Source organism: Tinamus guttatus, unplaced genomic scaffold, assembly GCF_059628265.1.
Source record: "Tinamus guttatus ecotype Peru unplaced genomic scaffold, ASM5962826v1 Tinamus_guttatus_pri_ptg001087l, whole genome shotgun sequence".
Taxonomy (NCBI): Eukaryota; Metazoa; Chordata; class Aves; order Tinamiformes; family Tinamidae; genus Tinamus; species Tinamus guttatus.
In genome coordinates, this window is record NW_028289621.1 from 1,613,186 (window position 1) to 1,633,182 (window position 19,997).

The 19,997-nt window shown below is 51.8% G+C and overlaps 3 protein-coding genes across 3 annotated transcripts in view; 1 reads left to right on the forward strand and 2 right to left on the reverse strand.

The window, feature by feature from the left end:
• The window catches only part of TEX11 (testis expressed 11), a 31,418-nt gene extending 22,486 nt beyond the window's left edge, over window positions 1-8,932 (reverse strand). Inside the window, exons 1-9 of the mRNA XM_088538466.1 lie at window positions 8,855-8,932; window positions 8,351-8,548; window positions 6,313-6,397; window positions 5,060-5,139; window positions 4,521-4,601; window positions 4,319-4,438; window positions 3,352-3,432; window positions 1,965-2,050; window positions 103-160 (exon numbers count right to left, since the gene is read on the reverse strand). Coding sequence (XP_088394592.1) covers window positions 103-160; window positions 1,965-2,050; window positions 3,352-3,432; window positions 4,319-4,438; window positions 4,521-4,601; window positions 5,060-5,139; window positions 6,313-6,397; window positions 8,351-8,548; window positions 8,855-8,932 — 867 coding nt within the window. The remainder of the gene's footprint in view (window positions 1-102; window positions 161-1,964; window positions 2,051-3,351; window positions 3,433-4,318; window positions 4,439-4,520; window positions 4,602-5,059; window positions 5,140-6,312; window positions 6,398-8,350; window positions 8,549-8,854) is intronic.
• LOC104567522 (nuclear cap-binding protein subunit 2) lies at window positions 8,848-11,310 on the forward strand. The gene is made up of 4 exons (XM_088538453.1): window positions 8,848-9,017; window positions 9,201-9,382; window positions 10,168-10,306; window positions 11,011-11,310. The coding sequence occupies exons 1-4, from the start codon at window positions 8,931-8,933 to the stop codon at window positions 11,107-11,109; spliced, it is 507 nt and encodes a 168-aa protein (XP_088394579.1). The 5' UTR covers window positions 8,848-8,930; the 3' UTR covers window positions 11,110-11,310.
• A 4,647-nt stretch (window positions 11,311-15,957) lies between these two features.
• On the reverse strand, window positions 15,958-19,278 carry SLC7A3 (solute carrier family 7 member 3). The gene is made up of 11 exons (XM_088538533.1): window positions 18,905-19,278; window positions 18,521-18,679; window positions 18,270-18,450; window positions 18,086-18,198; window positions 17,517-17,739; window positions 17,299-17,438; window positions 17,114-17,216; window positions 16,818-17,029; window positions 16,441-16,607; window positions 16,213-16,321; window positions 15,958-16,095 (listed from the first exon to the last, which is right to left on the reverse strand). Exons 1-11 carry the CDS (start codon window positions 19,272-19,274, stop codon window positions 15,962-15,964), a joined length of 1,911 nt encoding a protein of 636 aa, XP_088394659.1. The 5' UTR covers window positions 19,275-19,278; the 3' UTR covers window positions 15,958-15,961.
• Window positions 19,279-19,997: the final 719 nt, after the last annotated feature.

Genomic DNA, 19,997 nt, shown 5'->3' on the forward strand with positions numbered 1-19,997 from the left:
TAAAGAAAAGGCCAGAGAAACACTTGTCAGGTTTCACCCAGTAGAGGCAAACGATGCAGTGGGTCTCATCAAACAAAAATCTCCCATTATTCTGTTTCTTACCTGCATTTCTTTCCCAGTAGAATATTTTGCATCCATCTTCCCAATTTCATAACTCTGGCTACCAATGATAAGGGAAAGTTATAATTAATTTGGTTGACAGATAAATTCAGCCAGTTTTCTGATATGTGCAACATTCCTATCCCACTTCACAGCCATTAGAAGCCACCTAAATCACACCACCTAATTTCAGTTCTCATTTTCAATGGGGAACACAGGCTTATGCTTTCTCTCTAAATCTTCACATCAAAAACTGTACTTAATCACTTCAGCCTCTTTAGCATCTTCTATCCAACCATTTCAGTAGTCTTTATCATTTTTAACTAACTAGGCTTTCTCACTTGCCATACAATAATCATACACAAATTTATATATGACTTGCTCCCTATATTACTGCAAGCCAGTAGCAGTCATAAACAACCTGGGAGTCATGATTATGCTTTTTTTTTTCCTCCTAAAAGTTATATTACAGCATAGAAAATCACCTAAGAGAAAACAACAATTCAAAAACAGCAGCTTGGATTTCAAATTTTGCAAAAAAAGAAAATCTATTAAAACAAAAAAAGGAAAGAGAATAAAGAGAATGACTGGCTGTTTACTTCCTAATCTGATACATCCTCAGTACAGAGAAATCTTAACCCACTAGATGGAGCTAAATCTCTTCGTCCAGAAAAAAATATTTGCACTTTGCAAAGGTGAATTTCCTCCTCAAATGTTGTCATGAGTATGTCAGGACTCAGGATTTAATTTTCCATAAGAACAGAATAAAAAGAACAATTTTCAAAGTTATAATTAAGTATTTCTACAAATCCTCTTTGATAATGTGTGTTACCATGAATATTCTGAATGAGATGTGAAATCATTTGATTTCTCGGTTAATCTAAGTATTTAAAACAAAATGTACAAGAAATAAAAACAAACTTTGAGCCAAGTTATGTCCTTGGCATGAGGATATTCTTCCTGATAGCGTATTTTTTTTATTCCTAAATACCATGTCACTCATTTGGATCCTATCCAACTCATCTATGATTATTTATTTTTCAATTTCAGATTTGAAATGCCCCCAAAATCTGCAAATAATTGGTACATTGTCACTTTGCCAAAATAGACAGATTTTACTCATTTCATTTTTTTCTCTTAAGCAAATCCCTTCAGTGCTTTAATTACTTTTGCTGCAATTTTCTGATTTAGTCAATCCACCTAGAAAAGATTTTTTAATAAGTCTATAAAGGTCACTGGGAAGAAAATAAACACATTTGCCAGGTTGTGCAACTGCTGGAACCACTGCTGCAACCCAGGAAAATGGGCAAGAGCACTGGAGCAGAGAGAACTCCTGCCTAACAAAGCTGCCTTCAGCAGCTCAAGGACCTGCTCTCAGTGACTCACCTCTTTCTGGAAAAATTCAAATAACATCTAAAACAAATTTATTTAAAACTGGCCAGAAGGTTACCTCTACTCTTTTCTGAAGCTCTCAAATCCCTTCACTCTTGTATTATAAATGGCGTAATTGCTGGGAACAGGCCCTTCCTAGAAGAAATCTCTTTGGAAGAAGTAGTAAGGTGAAAAAAAGGAAGTGGTAAGGAGGAAGCATGGATATGATTTCCACATGAAAATAAATCTTTCAGTCTAGTGACCTGAGAACCTATATGAAGATCAGTCCTAAATGTCAAGCAGCAGACTAAAGAATGTGCTGTAAACTAAACAATATCACAAAAGGTAAGTACTTGCCTGGCCAACTTAGTTCAGGTAAATTCAGCATTCTCATACCTACATTTTTCAATAAACCTCTATCTTCCCTTGTTTCCCTCTTCCTTCACATGTACCCACATCTCAAAAGCCAGATTTTGTTTGACTTTGCACACTACCTGAGCCAAAACGAGCTCTGTTCATATTTCTTCCATTCATAGGTTTCCACGCCAAAGTTGTAACAGAGGATTGATAGGTAACAGGTCTGCAATAAAGAGAGTCCTTCCATAAAGATGTTGCAAAAAACTTCTTTAGATCTATGTCATTCCTGTCTCGGGTTTTTTAAAATGCTTTTTACTTTACTGTTATCAACCCCATCTGACCTTATATGAGGGTAATTGGAACATAAGCAAAATGGAATCACATTGTTCTGCAAGAAAGTGATGCAACATTAACCAACCACTGCAGGACACACATGTAACAATGGAATTCTATACACACGATATGGACTAAATCCTCAAGAAATCAGACTGAAAGCACCAGAACTGTAAAATATAAATAATAAAAAATGAAGAACAAAAAAGTCTAAAATTTGGGTATTAAAATATAATTTTTAAAAGAAAAATCACCCAAAAAATCTGACTCTCATGGGCTCTCATAAATGCTCTAAAACTAATTTTGCTTTTACATTGTTGATGAAGAGGATTCTGCCTCTTCCACATCAGGCTTTTTCCCAGCATGTCTCTGCTGGATTAAAAAGGGATCGTCTGTATTACAAGTTCAGGAGAGCAAGGGTTCTTGTTTAGTCAGAGCGCTTCTGGCTTTTGCTTTACCAGTCAGCCCCACTACAGTGTCTGTTCATAACAAGTTGTCTTCCCACTGACGATTTTCAACTGTCATAAGTTGTCCAAAAAGGAGACTGAAAAGCTACTCTAAATGCTAATTGGCTGCTAATATTTTATATCCATTTACATCCATAAAAGCTACTTCTCTCAGCAAACTAAGGTTAGAATTTCAAACCCCCGAGCAAAAATGAGACAGGTAGAACAATGTTTTGCCTCAACAATTTTATTTCAGGCCTCACTGTAGTCCAAAGACAAAAGTACAATCTTACTATGCATGAAAAATAAAATAATCCATTCAGAGAGGAAACCCTTATTTTTCCCAAGTTTAATTGCGAACTTGGGGAGTTTAAGAATTTAGTGCATTGAGAGGGCTGCATGTAAAATATGTAAGGTGTTTAACATAACACTGCAGGTATACTGGGGCATAGCTCATTCATAATCATTCAAAAAAAAAAAGAAATATGTCAAATAAAATGCTGGGATTTTTTTCTATTTTGAGTGATAAACTATGAGCAAAAAAAAAAAAATGGACTCTGAACAAAAAAATACTGTTTCATGCAAAATTTTTACTACAAAGACAGAAAAAAAAGACACAGAAGAAATATACAAAGAATTCTCAAATATTTTTCAAAATTTTCCATTACACATGTGTCTTCTTAACATAAAGAGAGGAAAATATATTCAAACTTTGGAAAGACACAGAAAGGATGATTTCACTAACCTCTTTTGGCAATCTCATCAACATATCTTTGCAGCGCTGCACACACATCACTGCTTTTTGAAAATCTCCTTGAGCGACCGCCTAGGAAAGTGGAACATGTCAATAAACTGTTAGTGAACAATCTATCTTAAAAATTCATCAGCATGCTGATTCTCCACAAAAATAATTTAGGCCCTTCAAGGAAAACATGTCATGGAACACACTATTTCCAAATCTTGTGATTTTATACCAAATTCTCTCACTATTAAAAGCTTTTATATGTGAACACCAGCATGTGTAAGTTCATGGGGGAGAAGGTATCCATGCCTAGAAAGACCTTCATCTCATGGCACGCAACATTTGGTGATGCTGTTCGTGACTTTGCAGAATCAAGAAAGTTGTTTTAAATTACAGAAGACTTTGCATGTGTAGCTTATAATACCTACTCGTAGATATTAACCTCAACTACCTACAGTCATGATGAATCCTGCATTCATGTCCTTGTCAGTCAGTCAGTCTGTCCGCAAAAACCAGCTCAGTGTGATGAGCATTCTCAAATGACCATTCGTGTTGTGTATATGTTACCCTACTGCACACATACAGGGACCCATGCTCTAAATCTATCTTATCTATCGCTCCTTCTTCAGTCAAGCAGACCACCTTTGGAACTGACACGTTTATGATTCAGAAAGGCAGCTGTTTGTTTCATAAACACTCGTGCGAGTTAAATCACAGGGCAACAAATCTGAACTAGAGGATAGGAACAACACGGCAGAAATGACTGCGATAAATTAGGCAAATTAAAAATTATTAAATTATTGCAACACAGAAGGCAAACATCAGATCTGAGATCTTACATCTAAGAGCTCTAAGGAAATATATCCTTCAGCAAGTCTTCAACGCCAAGCATTTATAGGTCTAATAATTGGGTCAGAGTTCCCCCCTACGCTCCTAGTGACTTATAAAGAAAGTTGAGAAAAATAGTTACTGATTCAGCCTGATAAGAGAGCACTTTGAAGAGGTCCTTCTCCACATCAGTTTTGTGCACATGAATATCTGCTTCATCATTACTCCTCTTAAGCAACTTTGCATACAGTTTTTCTATACTCTGGAAAACAAAGACCAAGTATCACTTGTGGTACTTATAAATAGGTATGTTTTTAAGAAACTAAAACCAGAAAATAACTTACCCCCATGGCAATCTCTAGAAACTCATCTGCAAGTTCAGCTTTTCCTATATCTATCCATCCTTTCCCAGTTTTCATAGACATCTGAAGGAGAAAACGATATGTGCTTTGTGAAAAGTTAGTAGCTTTCAAAAAAGGGCAGCGTCAGATTTCATGTTGAGGCACAAATCTAATGTAGGAAAGGGGTATTTCAGCTCCCCAGCTTGTGCCACGTGCCCTTCACATTTGAATGAAGGCCTGTACATTCAGATGCAGCATGTAGGACTTAGAATTTCCTTCAAAATACGACTATGTGATACTGAAATAAACGAATATGATGCTCTTGTAATATTTTATTACATCATGTTACAATGCATTATTGGCAAATTCGTAATTGCGGTAGCTCAGCAAAGTATCCCTTTGATAGCATGGGCCCACCTTCAGTATGGATATCCCTCTGAATTATATTCAGACCTATCTTCTAAACAATTTTAACAGGCTTTGAAGATTTCCCTTGATGATCCTCTGTACTTCCCTTGCTCACCTGCCATTATTTCTCTTACCAAAATTTGTCTTCGAATAGTTCCCTCCGGAGGATCATTGCCTTCACACAGGCACACCAGCCTACATGCAACAAATCTCACTGCAGGAGAACAGTGCAGACATTTGTAAGCTCCCATTACTCTGTAACTTGTTTGATTTTTTTTTTTTTTTAAGAATGTCAAGCCTTACCTATCTGAAAGACTGTTTGCTGTTTAGAAATCACAAAAGATAAAAAATTCAAAAGCTTCAGGGGTTGAAGCAGTTAGTGGTTTTAGCCAAGCTAGTTACACTCTTTTTTAAGCATCGAGAGGAAAAAAAATCTCTTCAAAATGCCTAATAAACTCCCGAGAGAAAGTTTAAGTGGAAGACAGTATTCAAAAACTTAATTGCATTGCAGGTGCTGACAGTAACATGTCTTGAGAGCCTCAAAATAGCCCTTGGCAAAATAGGGAAATCAAGATTAATAAACTTCACATTTTCAAAGTAAAAGGCAGAAATATTTTCAGGCCTTCATTACACATAAGTGATAGAAAAGACACCATTTAATATATTTTAAATGGCCTCTCCCTGGCCCTTCAGCTGTGATATAAGATCTGAGAACATTATACTATACAACAATTATTAGTTATTTTGTGTAGAATTATCCTTTTCCCTTTGCCTGACATCATTTTTCCCTGCAAATTACATATAATTTCAACAACAATCCCTCAAGACAAAAATGTAGGCCAGATATTATAATCCTGCAGATCTACATAAAAAAAACGGATGAGAAAAATGATGAAAAGCTTATTCCCGCTTTCCCCCAAGCTCTCTCCTGCTTCTTGGCAAAGCCATTAGCTGTGTGCTGGGCTAAAAGCAAAGCAGGAAAAAAGAATTTGAAGTTTTCCGTGTGCAATTATTGAGGAGATTGTTTCTTTAAAGTAACTGTCTCACTTTATATCAATTAAGTGACTTACAGTTTAAAATATACATCAATATCATTTCTATAAAATTTCAGATTAAAACCAACACTGGAAGGCAAATTAGTTTCCATTGGTCACGTTTTTATTGATGCTTTGGCACAGAAAGGGGGATATGCATTTCTACAATGATTCTGTGTCACGAGATCATTATTACACCAGGATGATCCTTCCTGAGCTGTTTATGTATATATCTTATCTAAAAAAAATGCAAACAAATCTATAGTATTATATATGTATCTGTCAACAGAGTTTTTCCCTTTCAAATTTCAGCACAAAAAAAAACCTTTAGGAAGACACAGACACATACATACATTTAGCTCTTTGCTCATCACTGATGACTGAACCTGAGTGCTTGGTGACTGCCCAGTTCCACAGGTTTATTGCGCTCTCCTCCACCTGAAGGGGAGAATTCCATTAGATTTAATTTCACCTTCATTTGGATCACACTGAAATGAATGAGTGGAATAAGAACCATCTTTAATGTATTTCATTTTAATGGCCTGTGCACATGTTTGTGTAGCTTCCTTGTGTAACAGTGGATTCAAAGGGGCAAGATTTCCATGAAACTATTACATGAACTGACTGTCTCCACAAAGAGATCCAGGACAGTAACCTAAAAACAAGCTTGCTGAATAGGCCACAGGGGTTTTCTTGCTCTAAAACTCAACAAATCAGACATTTCAGAAAACGTAGAAGTGACTGGCAGGAATTTCGTAAGCATATGGCAGAAGATATACTTCTTAGTCGTACAAAAGACTATCTCACACCTAAATATTTGAGACCATTTCTAAGAGGAACTAGGATAAGAGGATTGTAAATGAGAGGCAGATACGAACTGGAACAAAAAAGAACTATTAATCATAAGACAGATAGCAGCACCCGCGTACACGTCGCATCATCCATCAGTGCCTCCAGCTCTAATGTGAAACTGTGCACAAGTAATTCTGTAAGGGATGTGATGGACTTCAGAAACAACCCGAGTCCTTTGTTTGGTATCATTAAAATACATTCCTAAAAAAAAAAAATCCGCTTATTCAACATGTTACTCAAATGTCCTAACATAGGATTCCACCAAATCCTTCTGCAAACTTATCAAAGCATGTTATAACTTACTCTATAGGTGTATGGAATGAAGTTTTCTCACAAACAAACATACAAAAATAGTACATCGCTGTGCAAAACATGGCTGATTCCGTGCCAGCTTTAAGAACACAGTATTTACAATTGAAGCAGATGTTGAAAATTAAAAGGGATGGGAAAAGAGCTCTGAGAATTTTAGCTGGTTGGCAAACATTTACAGTACCTCCTTCACATATAAAAAAAATGAGTATGTTAAGCATGTATATAGAAAGGTTATAAAGATAATGGAGTCTTATGTGAAAGCAGTAAGCTCCTCGAACAATCCCAAATCAATACTTTTCATCACTTCAAACCATAAAATTGAATTCAAATGTTTCTCTAAAAAAAGACCGTGTTTAACAAGGAACTTTGGGCCTTGCACAAGAATCACACAGTAAAATTTTACAACCCCTTTTAAAGAGAGCAAATTACAAAATGATTTCTCCTTTCTGTAAAAATAATCTAGTCCAACAGGAAGAACTGAAGGATACTGGTTTTATGCAAATGTATTTCCTTACAGACAACATGGAAAATATTTTCCGCTGTGACACTGGCCAGCCCACCTCGCTCCTCGTCACAGATTTAAGATGCCAAAAACACCATCCGCCTTGCAGGATAATCACTGCAGAATTTCCCTGCAACACCCAATTTTCAAGGAAAAGGTTGGGGAAAATCTCTGTTATTCTTGTCTTTATTCCAGATTTATTCATCTCTCATCATTATTATTTTGGACGAAGCTCTAGTCAACGTAGAGGTTTCTCCCAAAGCACAAGTTTAGTAACTTATGAATAAGTACTCCTGCACAAAGACTATATTGAGGGAGAAAAACCCTATCAATAAAAGCATTATAAAAGGAATCGAATCACTGTTCAAATGCGTGAAAATAAACTCATCCCAAATATTCAGTACTGGGTTCCCTAGGCGGGTTTTTTCCTGCTCTGGTACCTGCCAGCAGCACCAAAGCCGCCCACCGGATGGGTCGGACTCAGTTTTGCCCCTCGATGATGTTTTTACACCCCCACCGTGATGTTTTTACGCCCCCGCGGAAGCGAGGGCGGGTTTTTATACGATGACGCTGAGGCGCCGTGAGGACACGGAGCCGGGGGCGGCCGCTTCCCGCACCCTCCCCGCCGGGGACATCCCCGGCCGCGCTCCCTCGTGACGCCAGCGATTGAACCGGGGACTTTCCGCCCCGCTGGGCGCCCTAGCGGCGGGACGAGGCGGCGCTACCTCAGCCGCGCTGCCCTCCGCGGCCGCCGCCGTCGCGCTGCCCGCCGCCCGGTAGAGCTCCTCGGTGAGGGCGGCGATGCGCGACGGCACCTCCTCGCTCAGCAGCTCGCGGACCAGCCCTGTAATACAAGGCGGAGAGGCGGGCGTGAGGCGGCGGCAACGGCCGACAGCACCGGGACGGGTGCCCGAGGGCGGGCGCTACCTGCTACCGCGCCCGCCATCGCCACCGCCTAAAGGGGCGCCGGCGCCATGGCGCATGCGCGCTTTTCACGCCTTCCCGCCGCCCGCGCAGCCGCCGCTGCGCATGCGCGCTGCTCCCTCCCGCCCGCGAAGCCGCCGCTGCGCATGCGCGCGGCCCCGCGCCGCCACGGCCGCCGCTGTCGCCGCCGTTGCCGCCGCGCGGGGCGCAGCGCCCTAATGATTGGCTGCCCGCCGCGGACGCCCCGCCTCCCCGCCGCGAGTGGCAGGCGGCTCGGCCAATGAGGCGGCGCGCGGCCTGCCTGCGCGCCGTGTCCGGTAGGCGCCGTGCCGGTTCTGGAAGGATCCCCGGAGCAGGGCCCTGCCGGGCGGCGGCGGCGACATGTCGGGGCTGCTACACACCACGCTGAGCGGCCTCAACAGCGACTCCTACTGCGAGATCAGCCAGTACCGCGACCAGCACTTCCGGGTGCGACACGGCAGCGCGCGCGCGCGCGGGGGCGGCGGCGCCTGAGGCGATGCGGGGGGGAGGGCGGCGGGGCCTGAGTAACGGAACTGGGGGAGGCGCCGGGATGGGGTCACGGTGCCCCCCGAGGGGCAGGGGCGGCTCCGGCCACCGCTCACCCCGCTTCGGGCCGCGCTCTGCCCCCAGGGCAGCAGGCAGCTGCAGGAGAAGTCGCTGAAAATCTCCTCCACTCTCTACGTGGGCAACTTGTCCTTCTACACCACCGAGGAGCAGATCCAGGAGCTCTTCTCCAAGTGCGGTGACGTCAAGAGGATCGTCATGGGGCTGGACAAGATCAAGAAAACTCCCTGCGGCTTCTGCTTCGTCGAGTATCCTTCCCGGTTCCCACTTGCTGCCGGGGGCTCTGGCAGTGGCTCCTCTCATGAAACGGAGCAAAACTTTTATTCTCCCTGTCAGGCACATTTCTTCCATCTTCTCTGTTTTGTTTTCCCCTTCCATCCTCTTTCCAAGACAGGTCTTAGTGCAGCATTGAGAGTGAAAAGTACTGTCACTTCCAGGTGTTTTTGGAGGTGGCAGAGAGCACCTTTAATTCATCAGTTTCTTTAACACAGTAGTTTCTCTGGAAGAAATCACAAGCATTGACCTCTTGTGTGGCCAGAGTAAGAGCACACGTTGGTTTCCTCGCCTTAACTTCACACCTGAACAAACTAGCAGAATAATCCGTGGCGCTGTTCCCAAGCACGGGGTACACGCTTGTACAAGTTGTACTGGGAGCTGCCTTTGCAAAGCTCTCCCGTGAGGCCTGCTGATCTTGTTCAAATTCAGTCCAGTTTCATATAATCTAAGAAGATATATTACAGATTTCTTGCCTGTAGCAAAGCTTTTGCACATTTGTTTCATCTGCTTCTGAAATAAGTGATCCAATGCTACTTCTTGTCTGTGCAGGTACTAATATTAGAGTGCAGCATTTTAGGAAGAATTTGGAGCTGCTTTCAACTTGTATTTATATAAATGCAGTTTTTGATTCCATAGAAAAGAGCGGTGTTTAGGCTGTGAGGCAGGATCCCTCTGTGAAATAGAATAGTTCTCCCTTTTTTTTTCCTTTTTCCTGCAGTAAAATAGCAAGTTCAGCTTTCCTTACACTGTGCCTCAGATACTACACGAGAGCAGATGCTGAACACGCCATGCGATTTATCAACGGCACTCGGCTAGATGACCGCATCATCCGGACGGACTGGGACGCAGGATTTAAGGAAGGGCGACAGTATGGGAGAGGAAAGACCGGAGGACAGGTAAAGACATCACTAGTTCAGAGCTTGAATCTGGTTTCCTTAAAAGCAGCTGCTGCTTTGCCAGTTTTGCCTTATTCAAGGTAAACTACAGGCTATAAAGACCCAGTAAGGAATTTTAGCTGCTCCCAGGTTGTTTTGGTAACTGAGCTACGCTGATGTTCAGAGCTAAGAGTAGAGCTGAAGCCATTTTCTGGCTGGCACTCCAGTCTTTCAGGCTGTGCAGGCAGAATGAGCCCCATTCTGCTGCTAGTGCTATTAAAATGATGCAGGGTTTGAAGGAGGTGGGTGGGAGGAGGCGGCAGTGTAGCTCCTTTGCCAACCCCAAAATCCAGCAGCATGTCCCAGGGAGAAGGTAAGATGCCCTTGCAGATTCCTGGAGGGTGAGGGGGATAAATGTGTCTCTTGATCCAGAAAGCTGACTGCAAAATCGGATTGGAATATTTTGGGATTTTCATTATTTTTCACTTAAAAAGGCCTTAGCCGTCTATTACAGTCTCATTGGTCATTCTCTCTACCACCAGCAGTTTTTTTGGTGGTTCCTTTAAAGAGTTGTCAAAACAAGGCAAAGTGCTTGTAGCCCAAATTCCAGTTCCCCACCAATGGATCAAGGAAGGGATGCTGATTCTGAAATCTCTCTGGAAATGGTACAGAGAGCGAACGTGTGTCACTGCTGGGTCCTAACGTGTGTCACTGCTGTGCCCCAGGTGCGAGATGAATACCGGACAGACTACGACATGGGAAGAGGCGGCTTTGGCAAGATCATTCAGATGCAGAAGGCAAATCATCAGCCTGCAATCTATTAATTGCCTCGTGGGTCCTAGCTCGTAGGAGCTAGCCCTGCACTTGCATTTTGGATTGGGGTAGGGAGTGAGATACAAGTTCCAGCAAAAGGTGACTCTCCTTAGACTGTGGATATACATGTGTTCATTCCCCCTTCCTTCTGGGCTAGAGAGGATGTTCTGTGCTGATACAGGGCAACAAGGGAAAAAACGGACAGCTCTGCAGGGTTCCTGGTGAGAAGAGATGCAGAGATGCAGCCTGTCACACCGACCGTGCGCCGCGACACGCGCTGCGCGTCGCAGCCGAGCGCGCGGCCTCCTGCAGGCCTCGTGGCTGCAGCCGTGGTCGCTCGCAAGCGGAACAGCTGGGAAGCTGCCCCGCATCGGAGCCCTCCGGGTGCCTGGGCACCTTGCAGAGATGCACCGGGGTTTCAGATCTCCGCTTTACAGTCTCCATCTGTTTAAAAAGCAGTATTGCTGTTAGATGAGAGAAGTGTAACACGGTCTTACTGTCCACTCGGAGGTGCTTGTCTGCACGTCTAGCCCGTGGCTTGGTCAGGCCTGCAGAGCCTTTTTGTTTGTGATGACCCCAGTGCTGCCTGGCTTTCAGATCCTCACTGTTCGGCGTGATTTTGTTAAATTTTATTTCAATTTTTTAAATAAACAGTGAGTCCTGTACTTGCTGCAGTTCATGCATCAAAGCCTTAGCTGTGTGGCAGGAGCAGGGGAGCGTGCCCGCTTGGACGCAGTCCTGTGCCATGTGCTGTAGGTGACCCTGCGTGTGCAGGGAGCTTGAACTAGATGACCTCTAGAGTTCCCTTCCAACCTTAAGCATTCTATGATTCCATCATTCTATACCCTGGTGGCATTTTAAAGTTGTGAACAGAGAAACACCAAAGGGAGCACAAATCTTGCTGTCTTTCCCTTGGCCTCCCTCTTGGTACTGGCTTTCACTTCTCCCATTATGTTTTGCTACGGGAGTTGGCTGAAATGAGAGGGAAGTTCTATATGAAAAGTATATAGCTGCTTGAAATAAGGCAAGTCCTTAAGTTTCACACCAGGAGGTTTTAGGAAATCTTTCTCTATCCTCTGTGTAGTTCCAGAATCCAAGAAAGCAATGCAAAGGGCCAGGGTGCACTTAAGAAGGAACCAGAAACTCTCTTGTGCTCTGCTTGTGAAGAGCCACCTTCTGCTTTTGTGAGGGGTGGAAAGGGCTTGGCCAACACTCCAGCTTGTGCCTGAGGTCTAAACAAGGGACCAGAGAGGAACTGGACCTTTCTGATCTGCCCCACGCACCTCTTGGGTCAGGCAATTCTGTTTCCCAAGTTAAACTCTGATTGCAAATAGGGTTTACATTATGCAAATAACAGCTGGCCCAATAACCTATAGTCACAATTTCTCTTGAGCTGTTTTATCCAAGATGATGCAGTCTGCTCTATGCACACCCATATGTAGACCAGGCATACGCTGAAAATTACAGCCACCCTGGGGTTACCCTGGCATCCTTTGTGCTGACAACTGGGATAAGGAGTGAGGTTCTGCACTTAATTTTTTTAAATGTCTCCTACCTGCTTGTTTGTGCAAGTCAGGTTGCTGCGTGTGTCCAGCTGTCACAGGTTTTGAGGGAACTGCCTGTTAAGCCTTCAGCAGATGTGAGCAATGACACGACACGACAAGGCTGTGATACAGCCTGTGCCTTGGATGCAGCGAGAAGGAGCAGGATGTTGACTTGGGAGGGAGAAACAGAAGCTGTCGTCTGTCCAGCATCTGCGAGAGCTGCTTGGTGAATGACATGAATTACAGATGAAGAATTTCCTGGGCAAACACAGCAAGGAAAAGGCAAAACATGAGGAAGATGAGGAGGGATATCTGCTATTAGACTGTTAGATTCGAGACCCTTGAGTAGGGTTGTATAAGGCAGAGCTTCAGCTCGCTCCTGGGAGAACCTGGCATGGCCTGCTGGGCATCTCTATCCTACGTGCAAACCAGAGAGTGTGGAAGCCTGTGCAGTCTGAACAGGCACCTGGACTGTTTTATTACTGGGGAAGGCATCAGTCTTGTTGTCTCTGCAAAAGAGATTCAGATTGCAGTTTTACACGGAGGTCTCCCTGTCCCTCTCTCTTCAGGTTGGGGAAAGAGCCTTCAAGTCCCACAGCAGGTCTGGTGAGCTCTGCACCACTCCCTTCCACACGTGACCTTTGCAAAGAGATTGATTTGTGTTACTTTTTATTCAAATATGTACATAAAAGGATCCAGCTCAAATACTACAACTGCTGGAGTCCCTCCCCTGCAGGATAACAATCCCAAACAGACCGAAACTGGTGAGAAAGTTTCCAAGCTAGCGAGGGTTAGCAGTGGGGGAATTTGCTGGGACGTGGTGCAGACCCCCATGTGCTGCCCAGCTCTGCTGACCAGTCCCTGTCACAGCCCAAGAAATGAATCCTCTTCCCAACCACCTTCTCCACTGGAGCCACCCCTAGCTCCATGTGTGACGCTCCAGTCCATGCCGACCCCGCTGGGATCCCGATCCAGCCCTCGGGCACCTCTGCACTGCACCCAGGGCATCGCCACCGCTCTGCTCCGCTCACAGCCCTCTGCACTGCAGGTGGGAACCACCTGGATCTTCGTGCCCCCCTTCACGTGGTCCTGGCTGTGGTGAATGCAGCGGGAAGGCCGCGCCGCTCGGACACCATCTCAGCGGGAGCAGGATGGTCCATCAGGAGGCGGTTCCCATGGATGGGGAACTGCCCATCGGTGCCGTAAATCTCTGCCTCCACCACCTCCTCCAGGCCACCCTCCCCGCGCACTGTCCTGTAACAGACTCCCCTGGGGGACCAAGGTGGCCTCCCCTTGGGCACAAGCTCCATCACGGCACGTAGCCAACGCCAGGACGGGCCGCGCCACAGCACGGAGCGGGAACGAGAGCGGGAGCGGGGTCAGCGGCTGCAGAGCCGCCAAGGAAGGGCAGCAAGAGCGCGGCGACCCCGCGGCAGCGAGTCCTCCTGCCGGGCCCGCGCAGGCCGAGCCTGGGACGTTAATCCTGCCCGATTAGCCCCATGATGGGGCCTGCGCTTAAGCCGCTGCCCCGGGAAGCGGCGGGATCAGGACCTGCCCGGAGCCGAGCGCCGCGGGAGAGGGCAGCCCAGCACGGCCCACGCTTGGTGCTGCAGCGAGCAGCAGCATCTCGAGCCTGGGAGCGTCCTCGGGCACGCCGGGAGCCCCGGGGCGGATTCCCCGCATAGCAGGGCCCACGCCACCGTGCTGCAGCTGGGATGGCACCGCGCAGCCTCCTACCCATCACCGCGTGGAAGGAGAAGGAGCAGCAGGAGGAGCAGGGAGAGCAGCGAAGCACAAGGCACCCGGGCCACATGCCCAACTCGCCTGGCACCCGCACAGCGGGGAGCAGCAGCAGCCACTCGGGTGCCCGTTTACCCTCTGGACCCCTTGCCCACGCTGGGGTCCCTGATGCCCAGAGCCGAGGCCACTTTGCCCAGAGCCCGCGTGGTCCCCACGTCTCCCTGCAGGACGGGGCCGCGGGCCCGGCACGGCAGCGGTTAAACCCGTGGGAGCGGCAGCTCCCTTGCGCCTACAACGCGCTTGGGCTCTGGCGCCTCATTATTCACCCCGCTCTGATGTGCTGAGTTGTGCAAAAGAAAAAAAGAAGTTAATAGAGGCCCATGAAAGGCAGCGAGGCCGCCCCGGGGCTGGCGCGGGAGCGTCCGTGCCGTGCGCGGGCGGCAGCGCCCGTGCGTGCACGCCGGGACGTGGGTGCATGCGAGCGCGCCCGAGGGCACGGGCATGCACAGGCGGGTGCAGCCGCGGGCGCGCGTGGGGGCCGCTGAAGGGTGGCCGTGGTGGCACACGGCGCCGCGGGACCAGCAAGGCGGTGGGGACAGGCTGGTCCCCGGGGGCGAGCGGAGCGGCTGGCCGCGCTGCTGACCGTGCCGTGACCTGCGGCGGCTGCCAGGAAACCCGGAGAGATGCCAAAGGCAGCCAAGATCCATCTGCCCCAAATTAGTTTATTCTGCAAAATCAGCTGTCAGGGCTGATTTAGACCAGAGCAGAACATGGGAAACCATCTCCTGGCGCGGATGCGCCCCGGCTCCTGGCCCCGCTTCCTCTGTCGAAGCTCCCGGGAGGTATCACCAAGGCGGGGGGCACTGGGGGCCACGGCCAGGCACCCCGGGCAGCAGCAGCAGCAGCAGCTCCCCAGGGCCGGCAGGGCCCTGTCCCAGCGCGCCCGCTCCGGCTGCGCCGCTCCCTGCGCCGGCTCCGTGGCCGCGGGCTCCCGGGAGCGGAGGCAGGGAAACAAGCCGTGGCAGGAGCCCCAGAGCCAAGCGTTCCAAAACCCCACAAGTTTAGTTTAATAGGTATAAAAGTCAACATTAAAACACCAATTATGCAGAGGCGGACGAGCTTGGACACCGATGCAGCGACACGGCCAAGGCTTGCGTGGATGCCGGAGCCGGGTGCTGGCGCCGGGCACGGGGCAGCGCAGGGCGCACGGGGGTGCAGGACCGGGACGCAGAGTGCCTGGCCGGACCCCAGCTCTTTGGGGACACACGGAGGTGACCACGGCCGCACGGACACACAGAATAAATAGAGCTGCATTATCGCATGGGGCGTCCTGCGGGCGGGCGAAGCAGCGGGTCGGACAGCAGGTCGTGCGGCGGCGGGACGAGCCGGGGTCGCTGTCCCCCCGCGGCGGGGCCGGCGGAGGGCAGCCCCGGGGCACCCGGCCCCTTGGGGACCCGCTGCCCCGCGAGGGGAAGGGGCAGCACCCGCGCGGGCTCCGCCGTGAGGACTCCTGTCTCCGGGACTCGCTCCCTGCGCGCGTCACGGAGCAGAAATAGGGGCAGGGGGGCACAGGGCCAGCTCAGACCGCAGCAGCGCCGGGGCTCGGGTCCAAGGTGGGGCAGCGCGGGGGCTTTTCTCCCGCGTCACGGGGCTCCCTGGCGCTCTTCCCCTCCACGCTGTTCCGAATCCCGTAGCCGAAGTAAATCGTGAAACCTGCAAGACAGTTCGCGCCATGCGGCGGATGGCAGCGTCCCAAAGCCAGCCCCGTGGGGCGCGGAGCCCGACGGAGAGCTGGAGGCGCGCGGAGGCCGGCGCGCGCGGGGCACCTACCCACGGCCATCCAGACCGCAAAGCGCACCCAGGTGCCGGCGCTCAGCTGCACCATGAGCAGCACGTTAACGAAGATGCTGAAGAGCGGCAGGAGCGGGAGGAAAGGGACCTGCGAGGGACAAGAGGCGCCGCGTCAGCTGTGTGCTCCCGGCCCCGGATGGCTCCTGCGGGACACTCGGGATGAGCATCCACAGGACGGACCCGCTGGCACCCGAGGGCCGCACTCACTTTGAAGTTCAGCCGCGTGTTGCTCTGCGGCTGCCTCCAAATGATGACGGTGGGGATGAAGAGCGCGACGAGCAGCAGCGCGAGGGCCACGATCCAGCCGGCGCTGGCGGCCTTCAGCGCGCCCACCTTGAGCGTCACCACCACGCAGACGACGGTGACCAGCGCAGCTGCAGGAGAGGCGGCGCTCAGGACACTCACCCACCTCGCGCTCCCGCTGTCCTCGCGCCCCGGTCACCCGCCGCATCCCGCGCGCCCACAGTCCCTCCCGGCTCCGCATGGACGTGCCGAGACGCCCCGCGGCCGCTCTCCAGGAACGGGGCAGCCATCCGGAGCGTGCAGCGGGGTGGCGCGAGGATGCTCTGCCCCGGCGCGCTCACCGATGGCCGAGACGCACGCGTAGACGATGCGGCCCGAGAGCGCCGTGGGGGTGTCCGAGGGCGGCTTGAAGAGCATCCCCAGGGACAGCTTCTCCTCGCGCTTGCTTCCCATGGCGAGGGCAGCCGGGTTCATAACCGCCCTCTCCTCCTCGTTCCCGTTCAGCTCCAGCATCTCCACAGCCTTGGGCGAGCTCAGCTGCCCGGGCTGGTACCTGAGCAGACCCACGCGGAGGCTCTGAGCTCGGCGCCCGCTGCCCGCCGCAGATTCCCCGGCCCGCGGCGCCGCCGCCACTCACCGCAGGATGAGCACGCACACGGCCACGAGCGAGTAGGCGAGCAGCGTGCCGATGGACATGAGGTCCACCAGGTCCTTCAGGTTGAGCAGGAAGGCCATCACCGCTGCAAGGAGCGCACGCGGCCTCAGCACGGCTCCCCCAGCCGCTCGCGGGGCCGGCAGCCCGGTGGCCAACGGGAGCCTTACCGGCGAGGACGCCCGAGGCGATGGTGGCCGAAAGGGGCGTCTTGGTGCGGCCGTTGATGCTGGCGAGGAACTTGAAGAGCAGCCCGTCCTCCGCCATGGCGTAGATGACGCGGGGCATGGGGAACATGGAGCCCAGCAGGCTGCGGCGGGGAGCGGGGGGCTCGGCGGGCGCCCTGGCGGCAGGGCCGGCCCCGCCGCGCGGCCCCGTCCCTCCCTACCTGGTGGAGAGCGCGCAGAGCGAGCCCACGGCCACGGCGTAGCGCGCCGGCTCCCAGCCCACCTCCTTGAAGGCCTCGGGCAGCGGGCTGTCCTTGTTGAGGAGGAAATAGGGCACCATGAGGGTGAGCGCGGCCGAGACGCCGAAGTAGGCCACGAAGCAGATGAGGAGGGACACGATGATGCCGATGGGGATGGAGCGCTGCGGGTTCCTGGCCTCCTCCCCTGCAAAGAGATCGCGGTGCCGTCGGTGCTCGCAGCCCCACGGGACTCCCGCGTTCCCGGTCGGCAGCTCCCGGCGCGCTCGGCACCGCGCGGGAGGGAGCCCAGCCCTGCGCAGACACGGCCTTGGGCCGAGCACTCTGCACCAGCAACCTGCCGAGCAGATTCCTGAGGGAGCGGGAGGAAATTAAGAGGCTCCGGCGCTGCAGAAAGGCAGCTCTGCATGAACGCGGCTCCTTAGGAAAACATCGCCCGCGGCTGCGAAATAACCGAGCGGCGGATTCCAGGATTCCCAAGCGGAGCGGCTGCGAGAGGCGGGCTGAGCGCCGCTCGGCTCTCTCGCCCTTACCCGTCGTGGCGATGCAGTCGAAGCCCACGAAGGCGTAGAAGCAGGTGGCAGCGCCCGTCAGGATCCCTTCCAGGCCAAAGGGGACAAAACCGCCCGATCCGAAGGCCCCTTTTCTGCAAGGGAGAGACGACGGTCACCACCACCACGGGGCATCCCAAGGGGCCGGCCCGGCCGCGCTCCTCACCTGGTGTCCTCCGCCGCGCCGCGGTGCGAGCTGTTTGCGTAGTCTTCCTCCGTGAGCTGCCAGTTCTTGACGTCGCCCTTCACGAAGCCGGCGATGATGACGAAGCCCAGCACCATGAGGTTGACCGCCGTGAAGATCTTGTTCACCAGGGCCGACTCGCTGACGCCGAACGCCAGCAGCGCTGGGGGGACGGGGCCGTGAGCAGGGCAGCGCCGGGCCCCATCCCCGCAAGCCCATTCGCACGCGCTCACCCGTGAGCAGCCCGATGAGGATGACGGCGAAGAAGTCAGGGCGCTCGGCCAGCACCCCTGGCACGTGCAGCGTGGTCTTGTTCATGAAGAAGGTGGAGATGTGGTTGCCGATGATGTTGTCGAAGGACGAGCTCCACGAACGGGCCACGCTGGCCGTGCCTGGCATGGCTGCACGTCAGCCCCGGCGAGACACCGGCCCGCGCGGCCGCCCCCGGCACCGACCCGACGCTCCCAAGGGTCACCAATGAGCAACACCCAAGCACAACCCTGGGCATGTGCCTCTGCCACCACCGCGATGCTCGCTGGGATGACATGGGCACACGCCACCAGCACCCTGCCCCGCTGTGCCTGGGCCACCCCAGCAGCTCCACCGGTGCTGCATACCTATCACGTAGGAGAGGATGAGGTTCCAGCCGGTGGTGAAGGCCCAGATCTCGCCCACGGTGACGTAGCTGTACAGGTAGGCAGAGCCCGTCTTGGGGACACGCGCCCCGAACTCGGCGTAGCAGAGCCCGGCCAGCACGGAGGACAGCGCGGCCACCAGGAAGCAGAGGACAATGGAGGGACCAGCCATGTCCTTGGCCACCTCCCCGGCCAGCACGTAGACGCCGGCGCCCAGCGTGCTGCCCACCCCCAGCGCGATGAGGTCCAGCGTGGAGAGGCAGCGAGCGAAACGCGTCTCCTCGGAGCTCAGATCCACCATCCGCCGGCGGATCAGCTTCCTCCCAATGCTGCTCATTTTGCCCCCAAACATCTTGTCCTCGTGCAGGTGGTGCCCAGCTGCTCAAAAGCCCTAGAAGAGAAGGGACCGCAAGAGCATGAAATTTGGCACCCAGTGCAGACCTCGGGCAGCAGCACCCAGGGACTGGGACACGAGCGGTGACAGCAGTGCCAGTGTGGAGGAGCTGCTCACAGTGGCACCGTTAGCACCAAGCCAAGGACATCTGGCAGGGCAGAGCCTGGATGGCTCCAGCCCACCCGGGGGCTGCAGAGTCCCCAGCCCTCCCAGGTCTCACTGCAGCCGCCACGTCAGTCCCAGGCACCAGAAGCACGAGGAGGGGATGGACACGATGGCATCACGGAAAGGGGCCGGTTGCACAAGCAGGCCGTGTGGTCCAGCCCCTCGGGCACGTCCCGGCGTTCACCCGCTGCCTCCGAGCACCTCCCCGCTCCCTGGCGAGCCCCGCGGCCAAACGCGAGCACCGGCGCATCCCGCATCCCGGCACGGCGGCTGGAGCGGGCAGCGCGTCCCGCAGCCACGGCGAGGATCCGGCAGCCGGCTGAGTCACCAGGACACGGCGAGTCCTCGGCTCCCGGCATCGGAGCTGCATCGCCAGGGAGCCGCTCGGCATCAGCCGGCCCCGGCACGCTCTTCCCGATGGCTAATTCCCCATTCTGCCTGGGAAAGGCGACGTGTCTCAGGCAGGTGCCTGTAGCAGCACTGACAACCTGTCGCGTTGTGCACGTCAGCGTGAAA